General features: G+C 44.4%; 1 protein-coding gene across 18 annotated transcripts in view; it reads left to right on the forward strand.

Annotated features, from left to right (window-relative positions):
* Positions 1 to 16,845, forward strand: part of LOC115102835 (supervillin-like) — a 76,624-nt gene that overhangs the window by 33,465 nt on the left and 26,314 nt on the right. For 15 of the 18 annotated variants that reach the window (XM_065005638.1, XM_065005622.1, XM_065005625.1 and 12 more), the window contains 9 exons: positions 6,358 to 7,578; positions 8,065 to 8,244; positions 8,748 to 8,785; positions 9,160 to 9,224; positions 9,468 to 9,601; positions 9,917 to 10,012; positions 15,055 to 15,222; positions 15,603 to 15,756; positions 16,292 to 16,360. In XM_065005638.1, coding sequence (XP_064861710.1) covers positions 6,358 to 7,578; positions 8,065 to 8,244; positions 8,748 to 8,785; positions 9,160 to 9,224; positions 9,468 to 9,601; positions 9,917 to 10,012; positions 15,055 to 15,222; positions 15,603 to 15,756; positions 16,292 to 16,360 — 2,125 coding nt within the window. The remainder of the gene's footprint in view (positions 1 to 6,357; positions 7,579 to 8,064; positions 8,245 to 8,747; positions 8,786 to 9,159; positions 9,225 to 9,467; positions 9,602 to 9,916; positions 10,013 to 15,054; positions 15,223 to 15,602; positions 15,757 to 16,291; positions 16,361 to 16,845) is intronic. The other 3 variants (XM_065005632.1, XM_065005633.1, XM_065005639.1) reach the window with 3 other exon arrangements.

Consider the following 16,845-nt stretch of genomic DNA (forward strand, 5'->3'; position numbering starts at 1 on the left):
TAATAACAGAGGGGAATCTGAGAATGCAATGATTCCAGCAGGTGTGAGTTGAAGTGATCATCTGGGATTATCTAACATCTCAGAGTGGGCAGGCATTCCCTCGGATGAAGAGTATCTCCGTCTTGCTGATTATATGCTGTCATCCAGGTCGAAATGTCACCTGCATATCTGATGTAGAAAAAGAGATAAGAGATAAGTTGAGTGTCCTGTGAAGATGTTTATGTACAGTGGGGCAAAAAAGTATTTAGTCAGCCACCAATTGTGCAAGTTCTCCCACTTAAAAAGATGAGAGAGGCCTGTACATTTTCATCGTAGGTACACTTCAACTATGACAGACAAAATGAGAAAAAATCATTCCTGAAAATCAATGTGGGATTTTTAATGAATTTATTTGCAAATTATGGTGGAAAATAAGTATTTGGTCAATAACAAAAGTTTCTCAATACTTTGTTATATACCCTTTGTTGGCAATGACAGAGGTCAAATGTTTTCTGTAAGTCTTCACAAGGTTTTCACACACTGTTGCTGGTATTTTGGCCCATTCCTCCATGCAGATCTTCTCTAGAGCAGTGATGTTTTGGGGCTGTTGCTGGGCAACACGGACTTTCAACTCCCTCCAAAGATTTTCTATGGGGTTGAGATCTGGAGACTGGCTAGGCCACTCCAGGACCTTGAAATGCTTCTTAGCCACTCCGTTGTTGCCCGGGCGGTGTGTTTGGGATCATTGTCATGCTGAAAGACCCAGCCACGTTTCATCTTCAATGCCCTTGCTGATGGAAGGAGGTTTTCACTCAAAATCTCACGATACATGGCCCCATTCATTATTTTCTTTACACGGATCAGTCGTCCTGGTCCCTTTGCAGAAAAACAGCCCCAAAGCATGATGTTTCCACCCCCATGCTTCACAGTAGGTATGGTGTTCTTTGGATGCAACTCAGCATTCTTTGTCCTCCAAACACGACGAGTTGAGTTTTTACCAAAAAGTTATATTTTCGTTTCATCTGACCATATGACATTCTCCCAATCTTCTTCTGGATCATCCAAATGCTCTCTAGCAAACTTCAGACGGGCCTGGACATGTACTGGCTTAAGCAGGGGGACATGTCTGGCACTGCAGGATTTGAGTCCCTGGCGGCGTAGTGTGTTACTGATGGTAGGCTTTGTTACTTTGGTCCCAGCTCTCTGCAGGTCATTCACTAGGTCCCCCCGTGTGGTTCTGGGATTTTTGCTCACCGTTCTTGTGATCATTTTGACCCTACGGGGTGAGATCTTGCGTGGAGCCCCAGATCGAGGGAGATTATCAGTGGTCTTGTATGTCTTCCATTTCCTAATAATTGCTCCCACAGTTGATTTCTTCAAACCAAGTTGCTTACCTATTGCAGATTCAGTCTTCCCAGCCTGGTGCAGGTCTACAATTTTGTTTCTGGTGTCCTTTAACAGCTCTTTGGTCTTGGCCATAGTGAAGTTTGGAGTGTGACTGTTTGAGGTTGTGGACAGGTGTCTTTTATACTGATAACAAGTTCAAACAGGTGCCATTAATGCGGGTAACGAGTGGAGGACAGAGGAGCCTCTTAAAGAAGAAGTTACAGGTCTGTGAGAGCCAGAAATCTTGCTTGTTTGTCGGTGACCAAATACTTATTTTCTACCATAATTTCATTAAATTCATTAAAAATCCTACAATGTGATTTTCTGGATTTTTTTCTCATTTTGTCTGTCATAGTTTAAGTGTACCTATGATGGAAATTACAGGCCTCATCTTTTTAAGTGGGAGAACTTGCACAATTGGTGGCTGACTAAATACTTTTTTGCCCCACTGTACATGTACTGTACGTGTGTGTATATATATCTTGGTATATATTTTTTTTACATTTTAATTTATATTATTATTATCATTATTGTGTTTTGTGGTTGAGGGGTGGGGGAGGTTGATGGGGATGGTGGAGGTGCTGGGGCTGTCCTATTGAGGGTTGATGGGGATGGTGGAGGTGCTGGGGTGTCCTATTGAGGGTTGATGGGGATGGTGGAGGTGCTGGGGGTGTCCTATTGAGGGTTGATGGGGATGGTGGAATGGTGGAGGTGCTGGGGCTGTCCTATTGAGGGTTGATGGGGATGGTGGAATGGTGGAGGTGCTGGGGCTGTCCTATTGAGGGTTGATGGGGATGGTGGAATGGTGGAGGTGTGGGGCTGTCCTATTTGATGGGGATTGGATGGTGGAGGTGCTGGGGCTGTCCTATTGAGGGTTGATGGGGATGGTGGAGGTGCTGGGGCTGTCCTATTGAGGGTTGATGGGGATGGTGGAATGGTGGAGGTGCTGGGGCTGTCCTATTGAGGGTTGATGGGGATGGTGGAAGGTGCTGGTTTATTATATTATTCTACATTTCTTTCTTTCTTATTTTTTTCGATTACTATAACCGTTTACTGTGATTATGGATATGCACTCATGTTGACTTATATATTTGAACTTTATTTTTCGCCCAGTGTACACATTTTTGATTTATTATTGTTATTATTATTTTATTATTACTACTGTACCTACAATATTATAAACTATAAAAGAAAAGTGTGAAAAAATGCAGGAAAAGCCATGAGGGAAAAGCACGATGGGATGGGGGATTGAGGGATGGATAGAGAGAACAGTAGAGGGCTCTGAAAACTATTATTGCTGAAATAACCACTTCCTTTTGTGACGAGAGTCTAATACTTCCACACATCAGAGGACATGATAGGTCACCAACAATTATTCAGAAGTGTGCCAGGCCTTGCAGTCCCAAGATTGAAGGGAGGGAGGCAAGGAAATAGCCTTGCCGAAATACTACACCCCCTCTAATTTCCTTAATTTTGTGGCTAGAGTCAGATACTTTCTGTGGCACACATCTGAGTCAAATACTCTCTATAGAACAAACTCCACGTCAGGATAGGCAACCAAAATGAATAATTAATGTATGTGTGTTATATTAAACATAGAGGAGGGAGTAAAATGTAGGCAAGCAATAAACATTTCAGAACAACTACTAATCGAATAAGACATGGGAGAGATGATGAATTTTGGCAAAGAGATGTATTTATAGACTAATATACTTGAAACAAATAGCCAAACTGAAAACTGCAGACATTACTAGTGCCTCCCCCCCGTGATCAAACCTCCATAAAAAAAATGTTATGAAATGTGGCCTAATGTGATCAGAAATCTCAACTAGCAAGCAAGTCGCAGCAATGAAGAATTGAGTGTGTGCTCGTTCACGGGAAGGGGAATTCTGTCAGGGGGGAGCTTTTCGGCACAACGCCGGCCAGCAGCAGAGAAATCCTCTCCACACCTGCAGAGCCACTGGGGATGTTAAACATAATTTTGGCCACTCTTGCCAGGCTGGGCAGAGATGCAGAGTTGTTTTTTTATTTTCTATAGGTAGGTCTAATGGTTTTTAGGCAAAATAACCCAATCAAAACAGAAAGCTCCTTGAACGTGGGAACATGCCAGACCTATAGGGCCAAAGTCAATTATGGCCTGTTGTATAGGTAATAGAACAAAAATGAACAAAAAGTTTAAGAGATCATTTTTTTAGTTTATAAATACTTTGCTACAATGACACAGTTATCCACCCACCTCGTTCCTTTCTTTTAGCATGTGCACATAATAAGTAGGTTACACCATCATGCTTTTGGGATACGTGTCTTTTCAGATTCCACAATGATTCTTTAGTTATGAAACATTACATCACAACACTCCCTCTCTTGCTCTTGGTCATCTTTGTAAGTCACCTTGATCTTGCCTTGTATGTCACCTTGTGTGTTTTATCCGTTTCTTTATGAAAATATTTAGCAAACTCCATGACAGTAGCTAAAGCAAGGGGCTATAGCAGCACACACAAATGCATGCTGGGCCGGGCGTGCCCTGAGCTTGTGAAGTCAGCACTACTGGAGCGCTACTGGAACGATACTGGGTGGGCGAGAAGACCAACGCTCCAGCCTTAGGGAATCTTGCTCCAAGCTCCAGTCAAATTGGGCACGCTCTGCTCCTCACTCCACTCCAGCTCTGCTCCGCTCACAGACTCTGTAGACCCCACACACACCCACTGGCAAATATTTACAGCTGGCAGGCAGATGCTGGAATAAGTTTCAGAGTGACAGAGTAAGAGAACTTTGCATAAATGCTTTGTTGCGATTTTTGTAGCACCCCCCCAAAAAAATGCCTGGATTGTGAAATATCATTATTCACCATTTCCCATGCTTTTAAAATAACGGTTCTGTTCCGGAACCGTATAGATGACTTTTGTTTTCGGTTCGGGTTACGTACCTCAAATAATTACATTTTCGGCTCTGTTCCCTGAACCCTCAGGGGAATTCTCTGTATGTACTATGTTGTACATATTTATCTATGTACATATATTCAATTCATAATGACAGTGTGACACAGTTCAAGCAGATTCTACCTGTGTCTGAAATGGCACCCTATTCCCTATATAGTGTACTATTTTAGACCAGGACCAAAGGGCTCTGGTCAAAAGTAATGCACTATATTGGGAATAGGGTGCCATAGGGTGCCATTATGTGTGCCCTGAGTTTGATAGGCAGAGGAGTTGGGCTGTATGTGAGTGAGTACTGAGTATTGTAGGTGTTGGGGGTGTGAACATTAGTCAGAGGCTCGGTCTAACTCAGCCTTTGTGGCCTTGTCCACTGAGTCAGAAAATGCCAGCTGAGTAAGTATGTCTGCACTCATATAGGTTGCCCACTCACTGAGTCACAGTCAAAATTACCGTGAAATTACCTGATTGTGTAAGTCTGAAAACAAACCCTTATTATTCATGTTGACAAGAGTCAGCTGGATATTGGGGAATTGTGAATGGCTGCTTTCGGCATTTCAGCTAATCAGATTGCGCATTTCTCCTAACCCGTTTTCTATGATAAATCATGTTTTATTTAGAATTACAATTAGTGCCTTCTTAACTTTCTGTCTAGACACGTAGGCTACACAGTGGATATCACTAGAGTGATAGTGTAGGGTTGTCTAGGCTTGGCCGGTCTTACGACCGTGAGGAAAGTGTTCGCTTGGCTAGTGGGGTATATTTTTGGAGCGGAGTTTGTCCCAGATCCTCTGCATGACCGGCCAGCTGAAGGCAGGTCTGTAGTGTGAGAGGTGCTGGGCCCATGGCCAGGCCAACCTTACTTTGAGGAGTATGGACAGGTGAGTGTGGGTCTACTGAGCACACCCCACTGAGGCCCTGCACCAAGCCAGTAGAAACATGGTCTGGGTTGTGTTCCAAATGGTGTCCTATTCCCTAGATACTGTAATGCACACATTTTGACCGGAGCCCTGGTCAAAAGTAGTAGACTATATAGGGAATAGGGTGGCATTTTGGACACACACCTCGGGTGGATTGTAAAGCTTGGCTGTTCCCTTGTATTTATTAGCAGACAATGCTATCTGGTTCATTTTAATAGCCTCTCTTGTTCGACAGACACAGCAGTTAATTTGCAAAGAGGTTCTAGCTATGTTTAACTTTCCAACAGGTATATAAGTGGCAATCACTCCAACAAACATAGGATCTGCAGTGCAGCCTGTGTGGCCTAGCCTGATCCCAGATCTGTTTGTGCTTTTGCCAACTCCATTGCTGTCATTGTCGTAGCCCAACATGAGTGACAAGGACTTGGCACGGTAGCACAAACAGATTGGCACTCAGGTTACGTGTGACCTTGTCTGCCTAGTAACAATAAGTGAAGTGTTAGATCACAATGGAGATGTGCTGTTGTCTCTATGGAGCGTGTTTATACTGTTTAAACTCCTTCCATGCCATGTCAAATGAAGCGCCAGCCCGTCAATTAGGGGTGGCTTAGTGGTGTACAAGGAGATTAGCGTGGGCTGCGTCATAAATGGCACCCTATTGCCTATTTGGTGCATTACTTTTGACCAGAGGCCTGCCATTTGGGACGCAACCTAACGTGACCTTTGGCTGCTAAGAGCAAGGGGTCATAGATAAAAATAGTTTAGGCTCGCTCACATTTTGGCATAGAGAAATTTGAGTCAGCTAGAGATGATATAGCAAGGATTAGTCTTGAAGCACAACATGGAACATACATTTACATATTAGTTATTTAAGCAGACACTTTGTCCAGAGTGACTTGACATTTATAGTCGACTTGGTGTGCATTTCAATCTGCATCCCAAATGGCACCCTATTCCCGAAATAGTGCACTACTTTTGACCAGGCACTATATTTTGGACACAGTTTTAATGACACATTTCAAATCACTACGTCATCAATTTGACAAGGGCACTGTGGTACTTTATTTGGGTGTCTCATTGATTGTCTTCAATTTGAAAATGAGTGCTATGGTTGGTTAATCGGTTCTTCCCCCTTTAAGAATCAGAGTAAGAGAGAGAGTATCGAAAGACGAGAGCGGCGTCCAAAGGGCCCCTGCAGAGCGGGGTCCAGCTCCAGAGCCCCCAGTGAAGAGACACCGAGATCGTGCTCACACCACCACAGCTCACTACATGCCCCAACGTGGCCACAGCTCTGACCCTGCCACCTACAAAAGGACTGGCCCCTCGTCTCAGCCCTCCCAACCTGCCTTCGCCCACGTCCCATACCCCCACGCCTCAGCACCACGAACACACACATCAGGCCCCACCATGGGCCACCAGGGTACCCATCTGGGGAGTCACCAGGGGACCCACATGGACCCTCAGCCTTACCTAGCCATGCCGGCCCCTGTGGCCACCAAGCTCCCTGGAGCCCCTGTGGTGGAGGTGGATACTCCAAGGAGGAGGGTGAGCACTGACCACATCTACACGACCCAGAGGGAGACCCACAGGGAGGGCAGGCAGGCGCTGAGAGAGGAGGTTCACACCGAGGGGCTGCTGAAGAGCCGGAAGGCCGTGCTGCCCTCAGAGATCCGCCGTAGGGAGAAGAGTGTGGACGACCCCCAGAGAGGGGAGCCCCACCTGGGGCCAGTCAGCCGCCAGGACGACTCCACCACCTCAACCGCCATGGAGTATGAGAGCTATAGGTCTGGGGGGAGGAGAACGAGTCGGGCGGACTCGGAGGAGTGGGAGACTAGGCCCAGGGAGCAGCAGCAGCACTGGTCCAGCCACAGCCAGGACACAAAGGAGACAGGTCCAGTCAGTCGCATGGAGACCTCCCACTTCCAGCCCAGCCAGCAGCAACAGGCTCCTGAGCCTCTCCAGCAGCATCCGCACCCCCAGAGTCAGCAGGACCTCCAGGGTCAACACGGCCTGCAGGACCAGCAGCAGGGTGACTCGGCCGTCTACCTCCAGAGGGGTGCCTACCTCCCCCAGGCCAGACACAGGAGCATGGAGCCAGCCGGGCAGGCTGGGCCCCCCAAGCTCAAGGTCCGCACGCGCTCCATGTCCGACATCGGCGTAAGTCAGCGCTCGGCTGCCTATAGGAGCATGGAGAGTGCAGCCGCCAGCAGAGAGGCTACCATGGCAGCCCACCTGACCAGGGAGGGAGGGGTGGCAGTGGGGGTACTGCCCAATGGGGAGGTGGGGACCTTGGATACCAGGGTCTCCGTGGCCCAGCTCCGACACTCATATCTGGAGAACGCCAACAGGAAGCCGGAGCTGTAGGTGGAACAGCATGTTTACTGACTCTTTAATCAGTTTGCTTTGTCTAACACTAATATAGACTCTCATCCTAACACGAGGCTTGAGATGTTTCTGCTTGTGTGTTTTTTGAGTGCAGTATATTGAATAATCAAACGTGATATCAAGAGATCTTCTAAGCCAGTATGGGGGGATAACTTATTATTTGTTTAGCCAGCTGCTTGGACATATTCTGTTATTGTCAACGTGTTGGGCCAACTTGAGGGGTCTGTTGCTGCATGTTGTGCTGTGTGTGGATTCGGACACAATTGGGCTGGTGACAAAATCCCTCATTTTGGGGACAGTTCATTTTTGCGGTGTGATCGTCTTGTGCGTGACTTCACCTCTAACCTGGATGTCTGGATTGCTGTGGAAGAAAACTGACCTTGCCGTTCGTTCTCTCACTATTGTCCTCCTTTTCTGTTGCCTTCGTCGCTCTCTCCATCCCAACACGTGACCCTACAAAGGGAGCCAACTAAAGTAGAGCTTACTGCCATGGAAGTAGATCCGGCTGCTGGGAGCGCTGATCGGGAGCGTGGCACAGCGAGGAGGCCGCGGCGCTACATCACCCCTGGAGACATCCGCAAGTCCTCTGAGAGATTTAGGACGCAGCCCATAACCACTGCCGAGCGGCTAGAGTCTGATAGGTAAGAGGTTTAGGACTCTGCCCGTAACCTCTGCAGAGCGGCTAGAGTCTGATAGGTAAGAGGTTTAGGACTCTGCCCATAACCTCTGCAGAGCGGCTGGAGTCTGATAGGTGAGAGGTTTAGGACTCTGCCCATAACCTCTGCAGAGCGGCTGGAGTCTGATAGGTGAGAGGTTTAGGACTCTGCCCATAACCTCTGCAGAGCGGCTGGAGTCTGATAGGTGAGAGGTTTAGGACTCTGCCCGTAACCTCTGCAGAGTCTGATAGGTATTGAAGGCCCTGAGGGCCAGGTCTCTCAGAAAAGGTACACAGAATACATTTGCTAAGATCACCAGTGGGTGCACTGTGGACAGTGGCTTTTCTTTCTTCCCCTGGAGTTTGTGGGATACATGGTGCAGACCATGGGGATTTTATGCTCTCAATAAATGTGTCTCTTGTGCCCTATAGAAAAAGACCATTCTTGAGTCTATTTGGATCAATGTCTTGTTTTGTTTTCTCCCTCAGGTCTCGTCTGAGTCCAACCGAGCTACAGAACCCAGAAGGCAAGTATCAGTGGAGATGATTTGCTTTATTTAGTTACCAACACCACTCTTAGTTGAATAACTATTCATTAGCCAGAATGCTCACCACCTGACAACCCAATGGATGGACGTGTCTGAGGGATGTGTTGAGGTTAACAAAGATTAGAATGGTGTTGAACGAAGAATAATCCTCCTCTAGATTCATTTACTGTGTCTGGCAGGGTGATTTTAGGTTACATGTGTTTGAGGTCAAGGAAATACATTCACACCAGGGTTGGGGTCAATTTGTAATTTCTGAAATGAATACAATTCAACCCATGAATTGCACTCCTCAGTGGGTTTAGTATTGTGGATGTGTTGTGGACTGACAATTGTTCACCCCTTCCCCTTTTCAGCTGACGAAGAGAAGCTTGATGAGAGAGCTAAGATGAGTGTGGCTGCTAAGAGGTCACTATTTAGGGTACAGTATCTGCCTTGTGTGTAGTTGTTTACATTGAGGGCCGGTTTCCCAGACACACATTAAGCCTAGTCCTGAACGAAAAAGATTTCAATTGACATTCTCCATTGAGCACGCTTTCAGTCCAGGACTAGACTTAATCTGTGTCGGGGAACCGTCGCAAATAGCATATTCCCATGGTTTGACGCATGTTGTTGACGAGCAGAGATTTACTATAGGCATGTGTCTCTTCGTTCCACTCCACAGGAGCTGGAGAAGACCACAGATAGCGTCCCCAAACCGCGGTCCCGTAACCCTGCCGTGGAGAGGCGCCTGAGACGAGTCCAGGACCGTGCGCGCACACAGCCTATCACCAACGAGGAAGTGGACATCGCTCACACGTACGTCTGACACCCTCTGATCATTACTAAGTGCTGCCTTGCCGTCGTTTAATTTACAATGGAAGGGTAAAAAAATGACAACACTTGGTCAAAGTAAAGATGTTCTTTCCAATCTCTCTTCTTGTGATGTTCTTGTTTGACTCTTTTCCCCTGTCTACTTCTTTTTTTTCTCTCTGATTCTGCTGCTTTGTGACTTCTCTCGCTTTATCTCTCTTTCTTTCTCTCTCTCGTTATCTCTCTTTCTATCTCTCTGTGGCTCCTTTCCCTATGTGACTGTCCCTGTCGATGTGGGGCACTTTTTTTGCACATATAAAGTGCCTCTGCTCTGTCCTCACAATCGGTGACGGTCCACACCACAGTAGCACGTATCCCCAGCCCCACTGTAGTCAGCACCACCATGACCAGTTACAGGTGTGTGTGTGTGTGTGTGTGCTCGACATGGGCTTACCATGGGTTTACCTAATTGAAATGCAATTAAACCTTGCATGCCTCCTCTCTTCTCTTACTCCATGCAAGACTGATGTTTTTCATCTTCCATTTAGCTTTGCATTTTCTTGAGTGGCAATGCATGGATATTAAGTTATTATTGATTCATTCATAGTGTTTCCAAAAATGTCAGTACATTTCTGAAATCCTAGTTGGATGTCCTTCTTATTCCCTGCGATTCAAGGAATCTTCCAACTGGGATTCCTGGAAAACATGTGAATCTGGGGAAAGTTACCATCATTTTGAAACTTTATTAATTAATCTGATAGTTAACCCACTGTTCCTAGGCCGTCATTGAAAATAAGAATTTGTTCTTAACTGACTTGCCTAGTTAAATAAAGGTAAAATAAAGAAAATCTGTAGTTGTTGTCTAGAGCTACAGGTGGAATGTACTAGGCAGGCAGACATCTGCTCTACAGTGCCTTCTGCTGTTTATAGTGTTCATAGTGCCCACTCACATGCTGCTTGCCTGTTTTCTCGGAATAGCTGTGTGAAGTTGAACCTTATCGGGGGAATAAACTTGTTTTAACACAATAGATTCTTTAGTTAATTTCAACTCAAGCAAGCATTAGGGGAGAAGCATTAGGGGAGAGTGGGGTAAGTTTAGCCCTTTTTTACATCCAGGGAAATATAGTTTTCTTTCTAACAAAGAACTCTACATATATTTCAGGATTTTGTGTATCCCTGAAAATAATCAGAATTCATGTAAACATAACCAATTGTTATTTTAAAAGAAGCACAACTTGGCACAACTTACCCCTGGTATGGGGTAAGTTGAGCGTAGGTGCAGGGTATGTTGAGCCACCTTGGGGTAAGTGGGTGATGGTGCTGGTTAGGTCAAAGTTTTCATGGAATGGGGGTTTGGTATATTGTATATCTTAAATAATATGTATGGTATATTCAGATATAGATTTGTCTGTTAAATATTACTTACCCTTCCATTTATTGACCAGTTGTCTGGGACATGGATGCTGTTTCGAAGTGACAATTTGTAGGCAAGTTCTCTGCATTTGAGGTCCATGCAACTGGTCCGCAATATTCTTGATTAGCAAGTTCGGAATCCGTGTGGTCAGATAAGACCTTGTCTGCCTCTGATACTTTATCAAAGCCTCTCATTCGTACCGGTACATGTTTGTGTTCTTTTTTTGTCATTCTAACTCTTCAGTGTCATTCAGTCTATTTTTTTCCATCCAAAACTTCCTTGGCTGCTTTCTCAAGAACCTCAAGGGGAGCTAGACCCCTGCCTGTTTGACATTTGTATACACGGGGCATGATGATGTCTGCTCTGTAACAATACAAACGGCTATCCTGAGTTCATATGCATGACACACGGCAAATTACTATGCATACTGGTCCCGATTCAGACTTAGGAAATCTATAATCTTTTTAACACGTTTTGATTTAAGCACTAGTTGGTATTCAGACTTAGGAAATATATAATCTTTTTAACACGTTTTGATTTAAGCACTAGTTGGTATTCAGACTTAGGAAATCTATAATCTTTTTACACGTTTTGATTTAAGCCCTAGTTGGTATTCAGACTTAGGAAATATATAATCTTTTTAACACGTTTTGATTTAAGCACTAGTTGGTATTCAGACTTAGGAAATCTATAATCTTTTTACACGTTTTGATTTAAGCACTAGTTGGTATTCAGACTTAGGAAATCTATAATCTTTTTACATGTTTTGATTTAAGCACTAATTGGTATTCAGACTTACCGTATGCAGGTGCGTAATGGGTTTTTCAGGAGTGGCTCCCTAGCGCACACTTTAATAAATACAATTAAACTAGTGAAAACCCTCTTGTGGAGTTTTTATTCAATAGGGTTTTCAGTACATTTATGTAAAGCCTTCCCTTTAAATATGGTGTACCATTAATTTAAAAAAAAATCTCGACAGTCTCAGTAGAATATACTGTTTATCGAGAGACATGTTCAGAATAGGGATCAATGACAGAAAGCCATCTAAATACCTGGATATTCGTCTCCTTTTCAGCACCAATTGGTAGATAAAAAAAATATTCTGATCTTTATTTAGGGTATGGGAAGTATTTATGAACCATACATAAACAGAGTGGGACAGCCTTTGCACACAAAATATATGAAACATACAGTGGTTTCATGTATCCTGAAAGTTGCCATATTAAAATGGTTCAATCCATGACCTATTGGAAGGTGAGAAGTGAACAGTAGTCCTATAAGTCTACTCTAATCTTCACTAATCACAGAACTGTGATGACAAAAGGTCCATGATCTATTGGAAGGTGAGAAGTGAACAGTAGTCCTATAAGTCTACTCTAATCTTCACTAATCACAGAACTGTGATGACAAAAGGTCCATGACCTATTGGAAGGTGAGAAGTGAACAGTAGTCCTATAAGTCTACTCTAATCTTCACTAATCACAGAACTGTGATGACAAAAGGTCCAGTTTGTCGTGCAACGTGCGCCAGGCGCCAGGTTTAACCTGCTAGGTATGGTCTGCGTTCCATAATGATTCAAATAAGCTACACGTCCCAAGTTATTGCACAACTTGTAATACTTTATCCTAATCTGATCCACTATTTGTAGCGACCATCAGGACCAACCACACAGATGTGACAGTGGAAAGAAAGGTAAACTAACGATGTAATGGTATGATGCAAAATGTAGGCTACAAATTGAAGGAAACTAACCGTCATTTCACCCAAGTGACAGTTATGTATGTGGGTATTACTGACGGTGGCTACCAATAGTGGCTAGTATTCATATGAGAGAAATGGTTCAAAATAACCGAAAAGTTCGGGCAGACTTGAAAAGAGGCCAAAATACCTGTCAAGTTGACATGCTTTTCCGTTTGCTGAAATAGGACTGCTTTCACAATTACATCCAGCGATCATAAGGTAAACTTGGTCTAAAACATTTGTCGTTTATATTTACAATCCACTTATCCAAACGGATTAGCTCTTATCAATTTATAAGAGATCATTCTATCGGATCTGGCATGTTGCTCGACTTTATTCAAGGTCTCCTTGCGCATGGTGGAATTATGAGGGAATTAAGTCCAGGTCAAAATATAGCATATCTGTAGACACACCTCCATTTCTGTGATCTTCAAACGAATACCTGGCGGACAGATGCATTTGCCAATACTTAAGTTCAAGATCAGTATGAGAGAAGGGTGCACAAAAAGGGGAATCAGTTTAATTGATGCACACGTAACTCAGATCTGAATTCCCCCCATTATGCACAAAATGGAATCATCATTTGTATGGAGTATGGTGGCCATTGGCTCAGTTTACCCCATGGCCATTGGCTCAGTTTACCCCATGGCCATTGGCTCAGTTTACCCCATGGCCATTGGCTCAGTTTACCCCATGGCCATTGGCTCAGTTTACCCCATGGCCATTGGCTCAGTTTACCCCATGGCTATTGGCTCAGTTTACCCCTAAGGCAAACATTCTGACTATATTAGCCCACACACTTACAAGGATGCACTTTCATGTTAGGTTTAGGACCTCATATTGTAGTTTATAGAGACTCTTACAAATCTTACAACGATCTACTTTGGTTTCGATACAAGCATCATGAAACCTATAACACACGGAATAAAAATGACATTAAACAAATACATCTAAATAAATACTTTCCCCATGTTGTTTCTTCCTTCACAGACTCCATGAAATGAGGTTGTCACTAATTAACGCGGTCACAAAGTCATAAACCCTGCCTGCTTCTACAATTTGTCCTCTTAAAATCCAATTTTAAGCATAACTCACACCTTAACCATAACCTTAACCACACTGCTAACCTTATGCTTAATGCTAGCTTTAATTTATGACCAAAAAGCACATTATTGTTTTCATGACTTTTTACAATCGCCAATTTTGACTTTGTGTTTGGGCTATCTAGTGGAAACAATGAAATGATGACCTCTTCCTGAATATGATTCGTTTTGTGTATGGTTTCCTAGAAAGAAAGGGTGGCTCAACATACCCCACTCTCCCCTACTGCTTTCAGTGTTGTTTGTACTCTTTAAGGGATAGTTCACCTAAATTACAAAATGGCATAATGGGATTCCTTGTAAACAGTCCGTGGACAAGATAAAACAGCAATCCATGCTGTCTTTGGTTTTGGTTATATTTTGGCTTTTGTTTACCTAGCCATGTCATTTTGTCATGCGGGTGAGAACTATCCCTTTAAGTTCCTATGTGGAAATGTGTCACACGTCTTCTAAAGCTATGACTGAGGGGGGAAAAGGTCAAAGGTAAAGCCGGTTAAAGCTCAGTGTGTCAGGTTCACGTGTCGGGCGAGCGTGTAGCACCCGGTTTGTTTACCGTTTGTTTACCGACTGAGGTTAAACTTAACATGCTGAGAGAACCAACCGTCCATATCCTCTAGTACAGATGGCCGACTGCATGCGCACCATGATTATCTCAGTGCAGGCCTCACACATCTACTTATAACTCCTGTTGCCGCCCAATGGCTACATCTTGATTCTCCACCCTTCTCCAAAGTATGCACTTGCCAATGCTTACTACCCTTATCCACCATCCTGAGTGCTCCACTCTCCTATGCTTTTAAATCCACGACAGGGAGTGTACAATTGCACTCTTTCAGAGAAGGGTGGAGAATCGGACTGCAACGTTTTGGTATCATGTTCTGATCAGGAATACCAATGACTGAACTTGATGCTATTCACAGGATACTGTACATGCTTTATGCAGATGAGTAGTAAGTTTGATCATAAGTATCACCAGGGCTTAAGCATTATTGTGTTCATGTGGTTGAGCTCAGTGCAAACTTCAGATTTGTCTGACTATTAACAATGTAGTATTGCTACTTCACAGAATGTGTTTTGATTACCTAATTGATTATCTAGCATGTTGACATGCTCTTGCTAGATACTGTCCGTCAATTGTACAGTATGGTACATTATAATACAGTGTCACGTGTGTGTGTGTGTGTGTGTGCGCTTCCTTCTCCCAGCCTGCAGGAGGCATCGCAGCACGGCTCTATGGTGCGGCGCATTGGAGAGCAGGACGGGGAGAAAGAAAGGGAGAGGGAGGCCCAGCCCAAAGGAGATGGAACAGGCCCTGGGCCTGACGAGATAATGGAGGACCTGGGTCCAGATGAGCCCGACCTTTCAACTCTCAGGTAAAAAGAGAGAATGTGCTCAACTCTTATCCTCTTATGTAAACACATTAAAGGGTGTTTGGAAGCAAAAATAGATCACATTGAAAAAAATAGCAAAAAGCCAGCATTCACTTCATAAGTTGCAATTGAAGCTTGATTTTAATTCTCTTTGAACTCATGGCAACATGTCTTAAATTGTACAACTTGATTTGAGATGGGTCCACACCCTGAAAGAAGTCTATGGGTCAGGAGAAACTGTAATCCATTTTCCTTTAAATAGCCACTAAAAACTTCAGCTAACTTGACTTACCGCTAGCTAACATTCAATGGAAGTGATGGGGACATAGACCCTAGTGACAGACCACACACTGACATACAGTATGTTACCTTTCCCCTCACAGCCTTGCAGAGAAGATGGCCCTGTTCAACCAGCTGTCCAAGCAGCCCTCAAAGCCTGCTGCAGAGGGGGCCGGGGCCTCCAGGGGCGACACCCGTCAGCGCAGAGCCAACAGCCGCTTCCAGACCCAGCCTATTACCCAGGGAGAGGTGGATCAGGTATAGAGTCTCAACCCAGATAGACAATGGACATGTTTCACTTATCAACCCTTGTCCAGAAGTGTGCAACTGGATTTGAAAGCATAGGGATGATTTAAGCAGTGGCTGTAGGGAGGTTCCACCGTTGTTAAATCCATGCGAGATAGTGTGCAAGTGCACACCTCGGGATAACGGTGGAGAATCGGGACCACAAAATGTTGGGCTTCCTTTCTCTTGCTTTTCAAAACTGTAGCCTCTAAGTGTCAAGCCTTACACCGAGGTCCAGTTTCCCTGACCCAAATTAAGCCTCGTCCTGGACTAAAACGCCACCCATGGAGATTCTCCTTATTTTTGGAAACTAGTTTCTCTTTGCCCTGATACAACTACAGGTTGATCACTCCGTGTAAACACTAAAGAACTTACACAATCACGCCCTTTGTAAGTGATCTGAGTCTCAAGAAAATATTCAAGAAAAGCAGCCTAATATTGAACTGAAACATTCATGTGACCTAGTATAAAACGACCCTCTAAGTGAACTAATGCTGTGCCCGTACAGGAGATAGATCCTATGGTTACCTCTCTTCCTCCTCCTCCACCTCCTCCTCCGTTGACTAAGAGAGAACAAGTAGGAGCCTGCCTAGCAACCTGCCTAAACATTGCTGCTGACTGGTAGTGCCCTTGCTCATAGTATCCTAAAAGCTTGTGTGCGTTCGTTTGGCCAGCCTTGATGCCCATTAACAGTATGGCTTGGTGTTTACGGCTAGGTTAATGAAGATGTTGAAATGCTCAGCCCTCACAGAGTCCACGGTTTTCATTCAGGCATTCACTTTGAAGATGTGACGTAACCACACAGTGCGTCATTCATATAGTCATTTAGGGACTACAGTACGCCGTGACATCATGCTGCTACGTTGTGCTGGCTTACAGAAGACTTTGGCATGGAAGCGCCGTAGTGTTTAGTGACTACAACGATATTCTGCCACAAGATGCTTTGGTATCGTGTTAGCAAGAGAGTTCTGCTCTTCTAAAATGCTTGTCCAGTGGCTGAATAAGTATGAACACTTCAGTCATACTATTTCTAGGAATGTATTTGACTCCAGTGGCTGAATA

This window comes from Oncorhynchus nerka, linkage group LG20 (genome assembly GCF_034236695.1).
Source record: "Oncorhynchus nerka isolate Pitt River linkage group LG20, Oner_Uvic_2.0, whole genome shotgun sequence".
NCBI classification, from domain to species: domain Eukaryota; kingdom Metazoa; phylum Chordata; class Actinopteri; order Salmoniformes; family Salmonidae; genus Oncorhynchus; species Oncorhynchus nerka.